Source organism: Giraffa tippelskirchi, chromosome 5 (genome assembly GCF_054371585.1).
Source record: "Giraffa tippelskirchi isolate mGirTip1 chromosome 5, T2T-mGirTip1v1.2.pri, whole genome shotgun sequence".
Classification (NCBI taxonomy): domain Eukaryota; kingdom Metazoa; phylum Chordata; class Mammalia; order Artiodactyla; family Giraffidae; genus Giraffa; species Giraffa tippelskirchi.
In genome coordinates this window covers 134425514-134441134 of record NC_137279.1, presented here as the reverse complement: position 1 = coordinate 134441134, position 15621 = coordinate 134425514, and the positions used below count along the sequence as shown (strand labels likewise).

General features: G+C 39.4%; 1 protein-coding gene across 1 annotated transcript in view; it reads left to right on the top strand.

Annotated features, from left to right (window-relative positions):
• Positions 1-10492: 10492 nt before the first annotated feature.
• Positions 10493-15621, top strand: part of CLCA1 (chloride channel accessory 1) — a 43134-nt gene continuing 38005 nt past the window's right edge. Inside the window, exon 1 of the mRNA XM_081489969.1 lies at positions 10493-12686. Within this exon, the coding sequence (XP_081346095.1) occupies positions 12525-12686 (162 nt within the window). The 5' untranslated portion in view covers positions 10493-12524. The remainder of the gene's footprint in view (positions 12687-15621) is intronic.

Genomic DNA, 15621 nt, shown 5'->3' with positions numbered 1-15621 from the left:
GGCTCCTCTGTCCATGGAATTCTCCAGGCAAGAATACTGGAGTGGGTTGCTGTTGCCTTCTCCAGGGGACCTTCCCAACTCAGCGATCAAATCCAGTTCTCCTGCACTGCAGGCAGATTCTTTACCATCTGAGCCTCAGGGAAGCCCAAAGATGGATAAGCTGTCTGGGAGGTAATATAGGCAAGTATTATTATTATTATATTCATATGCCAGAATAGTTATAGTTATGCAATATATAGAAATCTGTTCCTGACATTGAGGACAATATCCTTTCCATTTTTACACTATTCTTTTTAGGGATAGTAAAATAAGGTTAAATTTCTATGAGAGAGATTTTTAGGAGATGAATTCATGTAGCCTATGTGGTGAGCATATTGCTGTTATAGGTGCAATGTTGACTGTTCCAAAAGTGCTTTTGCACCTGCATATTATTAGCAAGTCTACTAAAAATTATTTTGTTTGTTTTAGGTTTTGCCTTCTGCCATAATGTAATTATTTCAGAAGAACTGATCCTCACCTATATCGTTTATTTAAAACAACATGATGAATCCAATTGCACTAATGGCAGATTTGTTCATATCAAACCAATCATCTTGCTGATAATATTTATAACCCTGGAAAAAAATATAAATCACAACCCTTTGAAGGCACTGGAAACCAAGAAAAACAGGTGAAAACTGGAGGGGATATGATCCTTGAAAAAAAGAACACAGTCTAGGTGATATCCACATTTAACCAGCATGTCCCCCGGAAGGCATTCCCAGTTTGCTCAGAATATCTGGATAGAGCTCAAGCAGAGAGCAGCAGTCTTACTGAGCTGATAAAACAAAAGTAAGAGTTCTGGGTTGCTAAAGCAGTTGGCAACTGAGGCAGGAAATTCCAGAAAGGAAGCAACTATAAGGAGGAAATTCCCAAATCTGCAGCTTCTCAATCCTTGGATAAATCCTAAACTGCAAAAGAATTTAAAGGAAAATAAGAGCTTAGAGGCTAAAAGAGCTGAACAGAGATTTCAGCAGCTGCCTAGTCCTGAGGAGAAAAAGTTCAAGGTTCAACCTCACCTAAGTTAGAGGGGGTGGTAAGCACCTTGTGTTTCCATTGAAACTCTAGAAGGGCCACAATAGTGGTAAGGATCACACCCACAGACTAAGAATTAGGCCTTAGAACCAAGGGCAAAACTAAAATAGATCTGTTCTGACAAAGTCTAAAACCAATATTCTATGGAATCAAGATTATATTCACCAATAATTCTATTATGCTAGAACATAACTCAGGGAAAGATGACATAACACAAAGTCTTTACAATTTATCATCCAGTATATAATAAAACATTAATATATATGGCAACAAGCAGGAAGTGTGTTCTATAATTAATAAGAATAAAACTTTGTCAATAAAACACAATCCAAAAATGATTCAGATTTGGAACAGGTAGATAATTAGTTTACAATAACATTATAAATAAGATAAATTATAGGAAAAGATAGATATAAGTCATTAATTGAGGAAGAATTTCAGGAAAGATGTGAAAGTCTTTAAAAATAAGCAAATCAGAAGCCTAAAATTGAAAAATGAAATGTATGGAAAAAGTCTGTAATGGATTAACAACAGACTGGCACTACAGAGGAAAGGATCATATGACTTATAGAAAGGAAATTAGAAAGCATCTAAACTGAAGCATTTCATTAAAAAAAAAAAACAACCAAATGACTTGTGACATTATCAAGTAGTCTAATGTACACGTAAATAAGTACCAGAATTAGAGGGAGGGAAATAGAGCATGAAATATTCAAAGAAACATGAAAAATTTCCAAATTTGATTCAAACTACCAAGCCACAGGTCTAACATGTTCAGTGAATCTAAAATTAGTATCTATATAAAGAAAATAACACCTACATATATTACAGGAAAGGTGACTAACTACTCATCAGAAATAACTGAGGCCAGAAAAAAACAAAATGATATCTTAGAGTGCTAAAAAATATCTGCCAATGAGGAGCTTTATATTGAGCAAAGATATATTTTAAAATCTAGGCAGCCAAAAATGTCAAGAGTCCCATGATTGAGAAACCTTGCTTCATAGGGAGGAATTGATACTTTTGAACTGTGGTGTTGGAGAAGACTCTTGAGAGTCCCTTGGACTGCAAGAAGATCCAACCAGTCCATCCTAAAGAAGATCGGTCCTGGGTGTTCATTGGAAGGACTGATGTTGAAGCTGAAACTCCAATACTTTGGCCACCTGATGCGAAGAGTTGACTCATTGGAAAAGACCTTGATGCTGGGAGGGATTGGGGGCAGGAGGAGAAGGGGATTACAGAGGATGAGACGGTTGGATGGCATCAGCGACTCGATGGACATGGGTTTGGGTAAACTCTGGGAGTTGGTGATGGACAGGGGGGCCTGGCGTGCTGCGATTCATGGGGTCGCAAAGAATCAGACACGACTGAGCGACTGAACTGAACTGATAGGGAGGAAGAGAAAGGCACCATTCCTATGGATATTTGACACATGAATGTAAGAAAAGTGAAAAGTGAAAGTGAAAGTCGCTCAGTCCTGTCCAACTCTTTGTGAGTCCATGAACTATACAGTCCATGGAATTCTCCGGGCCACAATACTGGAGTGGAGAGCCTTTCCCTTCTCCAGGGGATCTTCCCAACCCAAGGATCGAACCCAGGTCTCCCACACTGCTGGTGGATTCTTTAACAGCTGAGCCGAAGGGGAAAATGAGAGCAAAACTGAATCAGATCTAAATGAAATAGAGAAGACAAAATGAATAGAAACAAATAGTTCAAATAAAGTGAAGACAGTCCATGTTAGAAGATTTAACTCATATGAGGCTGGTAGAAAATCTAGCTGATGAAAAATTAAGAAGGGAAATGGATATAAAGTTGGGTGGATGCTGCTTTATGCGCTAAGATCTGTGTTATTATCTGTGAATGTAAAATACAAGGAAACAAGGAATAGAAGCAGAGGGGAAGTCAGATAAATAGTGTGCTCTGAAGAAATGAGAATCTGATTTATTTTATATGTATCATAGGACTTTATTTTCTTGGGCTCCAAAATCACTGTAGATGGTGGCTGCAGCCTTGAAATTAAAAGATGCTTGCTTCTTGGAAGGAAAGCTATGACATACCTAGACAGCATATTAAAAAGCAGAGACAATACTTTGCCAACAAAGGTCCATATAGTCAAAGCTATGTTTTTTCCAGTAGTTGTGTATGGATGTGGGGCTTCCTTTATGGTTCAGCTGGTAAAGAATCCTCCTGCAATGCAGGAGATCTGGGTTCGATCCTTGTGTTGGGAAGATCCCCTAGAGAAAGGAAAGGCTACCCATTCCAGTATTTTGGCCTGGAGAATTCCATGGACTATACAGAATATATAGTCGGGTCACAAAGAGTTGGACACAACTGAGCGACTTTCACTTTCACATATATGGATGTGAGAGTTGGACCATAAAGAAAGCTGAGCAACAAAGAATTGATGCTTTTAAACTGTGGTGTTGGAGAAGACTCTTAAGAGTCCCTTGGATTGCAAAGAGATTAAACCAGTCAATCGTAAAGGAAATCAACCCTGAGTATCCATTGGAAGGACTGATGCTGGCACTGAAGTTCCAATAATTTGGCCACCTGATGCGAAGAACCAACTCACTGGAAAAGACCCTGATGCTGGGAAAGATTGAAGGCAGGAGGAGAAGGGGAGGACAGAGGATGAGATGGTTGGATGGCATCATTGACTCAATGGACATGAGTTTGAGCAAGCTTCAGGAGATGGTGAAGGACAGGGAAGCCTGGCATTCTGCAGTCCATGGGCTCGCAAAGAGTCAGACACGACTGAGCAACTGAACAATAAATCATAAGAAGTAGAAAAAGCACAGCTCAGGCACAACGATAGAGACAAAATAAAATATGAAAACTAGGGATACAATTATAGAATACATGATGATAGAGAAGTACTCAAAGGCACAGAAACATATGCTCATATGCATGGAGGCAATTAGAGCTTGTCCCCAAAGGTCAAAAGAGATGCCTCCCTCCATAAATTCCTTCTGTGCTTAGACTATAAAGCTCTTATCAGCAATATTATTCCATGGATGGGTGGAGAGCAACCCAGATGGTGGCCAATTTTATCTCCTCTCAGCTATAGGTTGCTGTGCTTGGTCGCTCAGTCGTGTCTGACTCTTTGTGACCCCATGGGCTGTAACTCACTAGGCTCTCTAAGGCCACCTATTTTTACATTCATGTGTCCATGGGGATTTTCCAGGCAAGAATACTGGAGTGGGTTACTGTGCCCTCCTCCACGGGACCTTTCCAACCCAGGGATCGAACACAAGTCTCCCGCATTGCAGGCAGATTCTTTACCATCTCAGCCACCAGGGAGGCTGCTAAGTCTTATCGAAGAGTTGCTTTCTGAGAACACTTCTCTCAAGGGCACAAGAAGGAGGAATTCATTCAGTACAGTGGGCAATAGCTTTCGACAGAAAGACATCCTGGCTTGTGGAACAGAAGCAACATAAGCTGGCAAACATTCAAAAGAACATTTATAAAACTGGCATAACCTTACTTCACACTAATATAAGAAAGAAGAAGCAAGAGCATGAAGATAAAATGGAGAGTGTTAAATGGAAGAATAAAGAAAAAATAGGTTAGAAATTAAGAATAGAGAAAACAGAACTACCATTTCTATGCTAACATTTTAGGATTTCCAAATGATAGTATTTATTGTAATATTTTAGTTTTATATATGAATTTAGTTCACTTATAAAAGTAATACATGCTATTATTAAGACTACAGATGGTTAAGATATGATAAAATAGATATTTAATAAATAAGCTTACTTATTAATTCTACTTCTTGCTATTATAAAGTATATTTTGAAGGACAAATTATATTATGCTTGTACATATACTCTTATACACCTGTATGAGTCTGTTGGTAAATTCCTAGGATGGAATTGCTATGTTGAAAGATAAACACACTTAAACTGTAATGCATATGTCTTTCCAAAACATTTGTACCAATTTTTCTGTCATCAATAATGTATGAATACCTTAGAGTCTTATTACCATTACTAAAGGATGTCATAACTAGTGGGTGGAAGCAGGAGTCATATTGAGATGCTATATGACAAACAGCTTAAAATTACCTGTTAGACACACCAATGTCCTACATATATACATATTGGTCATTCTTACTTGATGCCATCTAATGCAAAGCCCCAGCTTTTTCATGTTGTTGACTCCTCTCCAATCTTCCCCTTCAAGGCTACAGTTTGGGTAAATGGAATGAAGAAGAAGTATAAAGATACTTTATTGAATAAATTCCATATGCCAAGAACTGCGCTGTGTTTTTTTTAACTTTTCAATATTCAAAATACCAGTATACCATAATTAATATCATTAAAAGTAGATTTTATGCAAGATGTATTATTAGAGATAGAAAAGACATTTTGTGATGATAATTATATAACAATACTAAATTTGCCTTCACCAAAGCCATAGCTGTAAAATATATAAAGCAAAAGTTGATAGAACTGAATAGAAAGAAAAATAAATAGATAAATTCACAATTATAATTGGAGATTTTAACATACCTTTCAGTAAATAAACAAAAATTGGTAACAAATGAGAAAATTTGGATAACATGATTAATTAACTTGGTTGAACATGTACAGAACACTGTAACTTAATAACTACAGAGAAAATATTTTTCTCAAAAGCACATGAAATGTTTTACCAAACAGACCATAAGCTGAGGCAAAAAGTAAGACTCAACCAATATCAAATAACTTAAATCTTAGCATATGCTTTCTGGCTCCAGTGGAATTAAACTAGAAATTAATAATAGATTATCTAGAGACTCCCCAAATGTCTGCAAATTAAGCAATAGCCTTCTTTTTATATAACGCATATGCTAATAAAAGAACCCAAAATAAAAGTTAGAAAATATTTGGAACTGAATAATGATTAAAATATGTCATAGCAAAACTTACATGATTAAGCTAAAACAATGGTCAGAAGGAAATTTAAAGATGAAATAATATGTTTTAAACAAATAGTTTGTTTAAAACTATTCAAGAGAATAGAAAAATAGGAAACATTTTGCAATCTTTTTGAGACCAGATAGCCTTGATACTAATGCCTGGCACGACCATTACAAGAAAGGAAAAGCTAAGGCCAGTCTCTCTCATGAACACAGATGCAAAAAATCCTAACCAAAATGTAAGTACACCAAAAAGTATACTACATCATGATCAAGAATTTATTCTAGGAATGTAAGGGGGATTTAATATCAAAAACTCAAACCCATGTAAGCCCCCATATTACCAGCATAAAAAATAAAAATCAATAGATGCATAAAAAGCACTTGGGAAAATTAAAAACCCATTTATGATTTTTAAAAAGAAAACTGTTAGCAAACTAGGAATAGATGGAGACTTTCTTAGTCTGATGAAGATATCTACAAAATATCTCTAAGTAATATCATACTTAATGGTAAAATATAGGATGCTTTTTCATTTGGGATTGGGAACAAGAATAAAGATATCCATTCTTTCCACTGGTATTCAATGCTGTACTGGGGAGATGAACAAGTGTCATAAGAGAAGGAAACAAAATAAAAATATTATAATATAAGATTGAAAAGGAAGAATGTTATTATTCATAGATGACATAATTATAAGCATACAAAATCCAAAAGAATCTATAAACTACTAGAAATAAATGTATTTAGTAAGTTCTGTGGAAGAAAAGTCAATACACAAAAATCTAATGTATTTCTATATATCAGCAACAAATAATTAGAAAATTAAATTTTCTAAAAATACCATTTGTATTAACACCCGCAAATTTTTAAAAACCATGGAAATAACTTTAACCAAAGGTACATAAGACTTTTACCCTTAAAACTATAAAACATGATTGAGCTCAAATTAATAAAACTTAAAATGAAAAGATATTCCAGGACCATGGACTGAAAGACTCAAAAACTCAATATTATAAAAACATCAATTCTTTCCAAACTGATATATAAATATGTATATATTTATTTATTTTAAGTAAGAAGTGGATTTATTTAGAGAGATACACATTCCATAGACAGAATGTGATCTGTCTCAAAAAGGCAAAAAAGGCTTTGGGAGAAATACAGTCCACTGACAGAATGTGGGCCATCTCAGAAGGTGAGAGGCCCTGAAATACGAAGTGGAGAATTTTTATAGCTGGGTAATTTCACAGGCTAATGAGTGGTAGGATTATTCCAACTACTTTGGAGAAGGGGTGGAGATTTCCAGGAATTAGGTAACCATCACTTTTTGACCTTTTATGGTTGACCTCAGAATTGTCATGGCACTGGTGGTTGTATCATTTATCTAACATATTACAATGAACATATAAATTTAACATGATCCTGTCAAATCCAGGAATTTTCTTCTGGTAGAATTCCCAAGCTGATACTTTTACAGTTAAATGCAAAGAATCAAAAATAGCCAATATATTCTTGAAGAAAAATAAACCTAGAATTTACACTACTAAATATTAAGACTTATAAACCAGCAGTAACTAGACAAAACAGTACTGAGATAATAAGCCTAGTCATATACACCAATAGAACCAAATAGAGTCTGGAAACAGATCTGCACACTTGCAGTCCCCTCATTCACAAAAAAAGCTCAACTGCAACTCAGTGGAGGAAAGGAATGCGTGTTCAGTTGCTTAGTCATGTTGGACTCTTGGTGACCCCATGGACTGCAGTACACCAGGCTCCTCTGTCCATAAGATTTTTCAGGCAAGACTATGGAGTGGGTTCCCATTCCCTTCTCTGGGAGATCTTCCTGACCCAGGGATCAAAAAGGCTCCTGCATCTCCTGCCTGGGCAAGTGGATTCTTTACTACTGAGCCACTTAGGAAGCCCTCGGGGGTAAAGGATGGTCCCGTCAATAAATGATCTGCATGTACTGCTACCTAGAGAGCAAAACAAAACAAAAATCTTGAATCCTACCCCATACTATATATACAAAACATAATTTGTGACAGATCACAGAACTAAATGTGAAAGATAAAAAGACAAAGCTCTAGAATAGAATATTGTATAACATCTTCATGAACTCGGAAACGCTGTCTCCAGCATGACCCCAGAAACATTATCCATAAAATAAAACATTAAATTGAATTACATTAAAATTAAGAACCTCGGTTTATCCAAGAGAACCATTAAGACAAGCTACAAACTGGGAAAAGATACTTGCAATGTATACATCCAATAAAGAACTCAATATGCAGAACATCAAAAGAATTCTTAAAAATCAACAAGAAAAAGATTAACCTGATTAAACACTGGGCAAAGGCTTGTAAAGGCACTTCATAACAGAGGATATCCAAATGACCAGCAATTAAATGAAAAGGTGTATAGTAACATCAGTCATCAGGAAACATGCAAATTAAAACCACAGTTCAGTTCAGTTCAGTCGCTCAGTCGTGTCCGACTCTCCGCGACCCCATGAATCGCAGCACGCCAGGCCTCTCTGTCCATCACCAACTCCCGGAGTCTACCCAAACCCATGTTCATGGAGTCGGTGATGCCATCCAACCATCTCATCCTCTGTCGTCCCCTTCTCCTCCCGCCCCCAATCCTACCCAGCATTAGGGTCTTTTCCAATGAGTCAACTCTTCGCATGAGGTGGCCAAAGCACTGCAGTTTCAGCTTCAACATCAGACCTTCCAATGAACACCCAGGATTGATCTCTTTTAGGATGGATTGACTGGATCTCCTTGCAGTCCAAGGGACTCTCAAGAGTCTTCTCCAACACCACAGTTCAAAAGCATCAATTCTGCGGCGCTCAGCTTTCTTCACCGTCCAACTCTCACATCCATACATGACCACTGGAAAAACCATAGCCTTGACTAGACAGACTTTTGTTGGCAAAGTAATGTCTCTGCTTTTAAATATGCTATCTAGGTTGGCCATAACCTTCCTTCCAAGGAGTAAGCGTCTTTTAATTTCATGGCTGCAGTCACCATCAGCAGTGATTCTGGAGCCCAAAAAAATAAAGTCTAACACTGTTTCCACTGTTTCCCCATCTATTTCCCATGGAGTGATGGGACCAGATGCCATGATCTTAGTTTTCTGAACGTTGAGCTTTAAGCCAACTTTTTCACCACAGTACAACATTATTATACCCCATCCAGTGTGGATAAAACTGTAAAGACCAGCCGCACTGTGTACTAGTAGAAATGTAGATCAATCAGTACACCACTTTGAAAAGTGTCTGGGAGATCAACTATGGCTAGACTTACACATATTCTGTGTCTTAGCTATTCCACTCTTGGTATATACCCAACTGAAGTCAATGCTTATGTCTATGGCGCTGTTATTGAAAATAGCCCCAAACAGGAAATAATCCAAACGTTCATCAAAAGCAATCAGTAAGTAAATTGTGGCATATTTTTACAATGGAACACAAAGGAAAAAGAGCACGATTACTGCTACATAAAACAACATAGCTGAAATTCATGCTGAAAATATTAGGTGAAAGCAGCCAAACACAGGAAGACATACTTATATTTCTGTTTATATAAAATATACAAATAATCTGGGCTGCCTCTGACAAAGCCAGATCCCAGGTGCCATGGTGTGAGATGCTATGTGAGCCAAAGCCTCTGTGAGTCTGTTTCGGCTGAACTTGGGTACCAGAGAGAGTGGAGCTGCTGCCACAGCCTGCCCAGTGGGTCTATGCTGTCCGCCCTCTCCCCTGGGACACAAACAGCCAATGGTGTTAGGAGATGAGGCAGCAGCAAGCACTCTCCACTGAACAAGCAGTCAAGGCCCAGCCATCAGGGAAGGCCAAGCAAAATATAAGCAGGCACCTAAACTGCTCTGTCATGCCAGGTGATGCCTGTCACAGGCATCTGCTCCAGCCATAGCCTAACCAGGGCAGAGTGACCCAAGGCTCAGACACCTCAGGAATGAAGGGCTGGGTCACTCCATCAGGCAAACAAACAACACAGATCAGCCAAAATGCTGGCTAAAACTCAGGGAAACTGCTGATGAAGAAAGGAGATAATACATATCTGTAATGGTCTTCAGACCAGCTGTAGCAGCAGGCACCACAACTTATTTCAATAACTCTCTTGCTTTGGGTATTTTAGGAGATTGCCCATGACCAGCACTTCAAAGGAGATTCTATGAATGACTGGTCTTGTACCTTCTCTCGGTGAAAATGTGAACTAGCTCATGCCCCTACCCCCAATTCCAGCCTTACCTTATAATAATGGAACTAGATATGATGAAAGGAGATGAGTGGTCTGAGCAGTTCAAGAAGTAAATTGTATTGGACTCACCTTATTGAACCTCTTTAAGTTTGTTTGGCCCCACCTGACCCAATGGGCACCTCAATCACTACCTACTCCTTGTAGGCCCAAGTGGATCTACTTCCAGAGGTCAATTAGGCACCACTTGGAATCTTTGCCTGTTTATATACCATGAGGCATAGCATTTTTCTTTCTTTCTTTTTGCAATCAGCTGCTGAAGATTTGCGGAGAAGACAATGGCACCCCACTCCAGTACTCTTGCCTGGAAAATCCCATGAACGGAGGAGCCTGGTAGGCTACAGTCCATGGGGTCGCTAAGAGTCAGACACGACTGAGCGACTTCACTTTCACTTTTCCCTTTCATGCACTGGAGAAGGAAATGGCAATCCACTCCAGTATTCTTGCCTGGAGAATCCCAGGGACGGCGGAGCCTGATGGGCTGCCGTCTATGGGGTCGCACAGAGTCGGACATGACTGAAGCGACTTAGCAGCAGCAGCAGCAGCTGAAGATTTGGGTGACACAACAAGAAAGTTCAGGGGAAGTGATCACATGTAGATGAGAAGGATCCAAACAAACATTTCCCCTTCCTCCAATTGCCCATTAGGAGACATCCCAGATGGCAGGGCTGCTGAATCTGCAGGGTGGCCTGCTGATCTCTATGATACCACAGTGGTGTAATAAGCACTTTTTATTGCTTCCCAGGCTTCCTTGAATTATTTCTCCTTTCCTTCACTCCCACTGTTCTGGAATTAGGCTTGCAAATCACTAGTACATAAGCTTGCCTAGGCTCTCTTTTCTAGGAAACCCAGGAGAGAGACATGTATAATGGGGGGGGGCGGTGTCTGAGATATTTTAAAATGTAAAACTTTTAATGTTGCATGCATATTAAATACATACATTTAGTCAATAAGCACTGACTAAATTATTTTTATGTAAATGCATACTTAGATTATCTGGACAACTAGTTTATAATTGGGTACTTCCACTCTATTCCAATGCCTCACTTTTGATTAATTACAGATTATATACTTAAGCAATAAGTACTAATTATTGGGGCTTCTTTTGTGGCTCAGCTGGTAGAGAATCTGACTGCAACGCAGGAGACCTGGGTTCAAACTCTGGGTTGGGAAGATCCCCTGAAGAAGGGAAGGGCTACCCACTCTAGTGTTCTGGCCTGGAGAATTCCATGGACAGTCCACGGGGTCGCAAAGTGTCGGACATGACTGAGCGACTTTCAAACACTAATTATTAGCAACAAGTACTAATTTAATTTTTATGAGTGAATGTCAAAGAAAAAGACAGACAAGATGAAACTGATGCTTACTACTATGCAAAGATCAAATGATATTATAGGAAGGGATATTTTTGAATACAGGAAAGTGGTGGACCAATATAAGTTTTCATCTGAGACTTGGCAAACTTAAAAGAATCTATACAGTAGCTGGCAATAATCTAAATGCCTCTCACCTAAGATACATTTAATTTCAGTAAAACAATTTAATGCTAATTTGAATTTTATTGGGCAATAGAAGCGATGAAATAATGAAATAAAGGTTTGATGAGGAAACTTGAGGGAGTTTGCCTTGCATAGTCAGATATAAATTTCAGCTTTTCTAATGTTGCTTGCTAATGTTTTTGGTACAAGTAGATTGTCTAAGAGAGTAATAAGGGGTGCTGAGGTTATGTAAAGATCAAAGAGGATAAAAATAAAGACCATTATGAGGGATAACTGGAAATATGGTTTACACTTAATGAATGCTTATCAAATACGCAGAACAGTCAGGCTTCCACTCGGCAGGCAGAGGTTAGAGGGTGGTGTTGGGTGGGTCAGTGTCCCTGACTGGGCAAACATTTGTAAGAAGTAAACATCTTTCAGTGGTAAAGCTGCTTGTCAGCTGTGAGTCCTTCCAGGGAACCGGATGTGGCTCCCCACCCTCAGTCCCAGCAACTGGCAAAGGTGAAGGCAAGGCTAACATTCCTCTCAAAATACAATATTTAAAAGTACACAGAATTTGAGACCAAGATATACTTATCATTCATCATAGTCAAGGCAAACGCGATAGTGAAACAATTTGGGGTCAAGAGGTTAAAGTCCTGCAATAAACCACCGCTGATAGATTGGAAAAACGTGTGTCTATATATTCATATATATAGGGGTAAGGAAAGATGCCTCCATAACCAACATTTTCCAACGAGAGAACTCAAAGGGAGATGTATAGCAATGGGGTCATTTAAGAATTCTGTTTTCATCTTGGTCCTTCACCTTCTGGAAGGGGCCCTGAGTGATTCACTCATCCAGCTGAATAATAATGGCTATGAAGGCATTGTCATTGCAATTGACCCTAATGTACCAGAAGATGAAACACTCATCCAACATATAAAGGTAAGTCTGAAATGGTAACTATTCATGCTGTTTTGAAAAATTAAGCATAATATATTGATAGAGCAAACATGAGTTCTCTAATTTGGCTGCGTGACACTGGAAAGGTTTTTTTTTAATATCTGTGCTTGCATTTCTTCAGTTATAAAATGGAAATAATAACACAACCATTATGATTCTTCTGAAGGATGAGATAATACATGCAATGCATATAATTCAGAGCTTGATATACTGTTGGCACTTACTAAATGATATCCCTACTTCTTGGCTGTAGATGACTTCACTGAAAATTATTTAGTTCTACACCAAGGCAGAGCCAACTATATTTGGCAGATATTATGAAATGTGCAGAGGGTAATTCCTTTGTCTGATTTTACCATTGGCTTCTATCAGAGTTTCCTTTTATTCTCCTGATTAAACCCTCCCTTCCCTGTGATTCTAATATATGAGTCCAAGATGCAAATCTTAATCTCTGACTTAAGAACAAACCTGACTCTTCCAATGGGAGGAAATCCTGCATTTTACCAGGCCCAATGCAAGGCGTCTTCTCAGGGCTGCTGAGCAGCCTCATTTCACTTGTTGCTTCTTCTGTAGAGGAAGGAAAAATTAGGGAAGAGGACTCTTCCTGTCCACATAGAGGCATCTAACTGCTGTAAGATGGAGGGATTAGAGAGGTTTTGTACAACAGCAAACAGCAAAGAATAAGAAGGAAATGCCTTATAAAAGCCAACCCTGGAAAGTGGCTGTATCTCACCCAGAGGTAGTACTGTATAATGGGCAAAAGTACTGGTCTACAAAATGGGGAAAATAATAAATATCTTTCACAGGACTTTGTGAGGATTATCAATGCATGCATATAAGGGAAGTTGCATGAAGGGTATATGGGAACTCTACACATTTTTTGCATGTCTCATCTGTAAGTCTAAAATTTTCTCAAAAACTTAGAAGACCTTTAAAAATGTATGCAGAATGCCTAGTACATATTAAGAGCTCAACAAATGGCAGGCAATTCATCAGTCCCCAGGCCTCCTTTTAATCTTAGATGGAAAGGGCTCATCATTTCTCACCAAGCCAAAAGGACTGAGACTCGTTTCTAGGAAAAGTTCCTCTGTGTAAACTCAGAAGTTAATAGTACAAGGGCCCCAAGGGTTGCCTCAAAAGGTTCCTTGCTCTGAACAGGTGCAAACCCAGAAAGAGGAGTTAGGGGAGAGAACCATCTCAACCACCAGAGGAGTCTGGGGCTAGAGAAGTGCAATGGTTGAAGAGGAGGGGAAGTTCACCTGTTCAAACCAGAAGACCATCAGATATTATTGCTATCAGTGAAAGGGAAATTCATGCCTTTTGAAATCTTTAAACAATCAGAAATGTTAGGTGAGTCTTTGATTATCTCTAGTAAGAAGATCAAACCAGTCAATCTTAAGGGAAATCAACCCTGAATACTCGCTGGAAGGACTGATGCTAAAGCTGAAGCTCCAGTGTTTTGTTCATCTAATGCAAACTGTCGACTCACTGGAAAATTCCCTGATGGTGGGAAAGATTGAGGGCAGAAGGAGAAGAGGGCATCAGAGGAGGAGATGGCTGGATGCCATCATGTCCAATCCAATGGACATGAACTTCAGCAAACTTTGGGAGATGGTGAGGGACAGGGAGGCCTGACGTGCTGCAGTCCTTGGGGTCACAAAGAGTCAGATATGAATGGTCGACTGAACAACAAACTTAGAAATAGCATTAGCAAAAATGAAGCAGCCATTGGAGCAACAGACAAGGAAAGTTGGGAGAAAAATGTGACCAGCATGTTTCTGCCTCTGGCTGGACAGTGAGCAGGCCTCAGGAACATGTGAAAAGGAGCCACAAATGCCTTATTTCTAATGACAATGGTAATTTGTATTTATATGGTGTTTTGGCCACCTGATGAGAATAACTGACTCATTTTAAAAGACCCTGATGCTGGGAAAGATTGAAAGCAGGAGAAGGGGAGGACAGAGGTTGAGATGGTTGGATGGCATCACCGACTCAATGGACATGAGTTTGAGTAAGCTCTGGGAGTTGGTGATGGACAGGGAAGCCTGGCATGCTGCAGTCCATGGGGTTGCAAAGAGTCGGACATGACTGAGCAACTGAACTGAACTGAGAGAAAAAGCAAAAGGACATTCACCTCACTCTCTTTGGGGGTTCCTTCTGAGAAATATACTTCTCACTACTCGTATTCAATTGGTTTTCTGGTTTGAGTCCTAAACGAGTCGGGTATGAGAGAAGTTGGTTTCCACAGTTACCTTGTCACAGGAACACTTTTAAGGACAATAGTGTGCTCAAGAGTCCCTGAGTAGTTAATAAAAGCGAGTCCCTGTTTGATGTTTCAGATCTGCGGTCAAGGGACCTCACTGTGGGCTTTGCTACCTTCCTGTTCATCCCTCAGTTCTCTGCTTTTTGGGGATACTCTCCCCTTGGTGTCCTTGTGTGACCAGAACCCTCTAAGTCAGTTCTTAAGTACCTGCTTCTGCAGGGCCGTCCGAAAGGTACTCCACTCACGATACCAGCAGGTGGCGCTGCAGCAGTTCCCCCCGCCCCCCACTCTCGTCTGTACTGCGGAAGCGGTGCGAGCACACTTCATAAGATGAAGGAGTGAGAGTCAAGAAGCTCTCGCGCCCCCTTAACACACGCACAGTGGGAGTAGTTGGGGTCTCCTCAATGCATGGGAGCCCAAGCACCTCCTGTCTTGGCACTCCCGGACAGTTTGCCCCTCATCGTAACCTCTTCATTCACTCATTTGTTCGTTAATCCAGCGAACATTTACAGAGCATTCACATGATGTCAGGTACCAGGAATTCAGTGGTCAACAGTATATTATCCCTGTTCTTAAGGAATTACCAGCGCATCATATAAATTTCATCCTCAACGTTCTTCAAACCTCAAAAGCTCAACTGTCTATTTGGATATG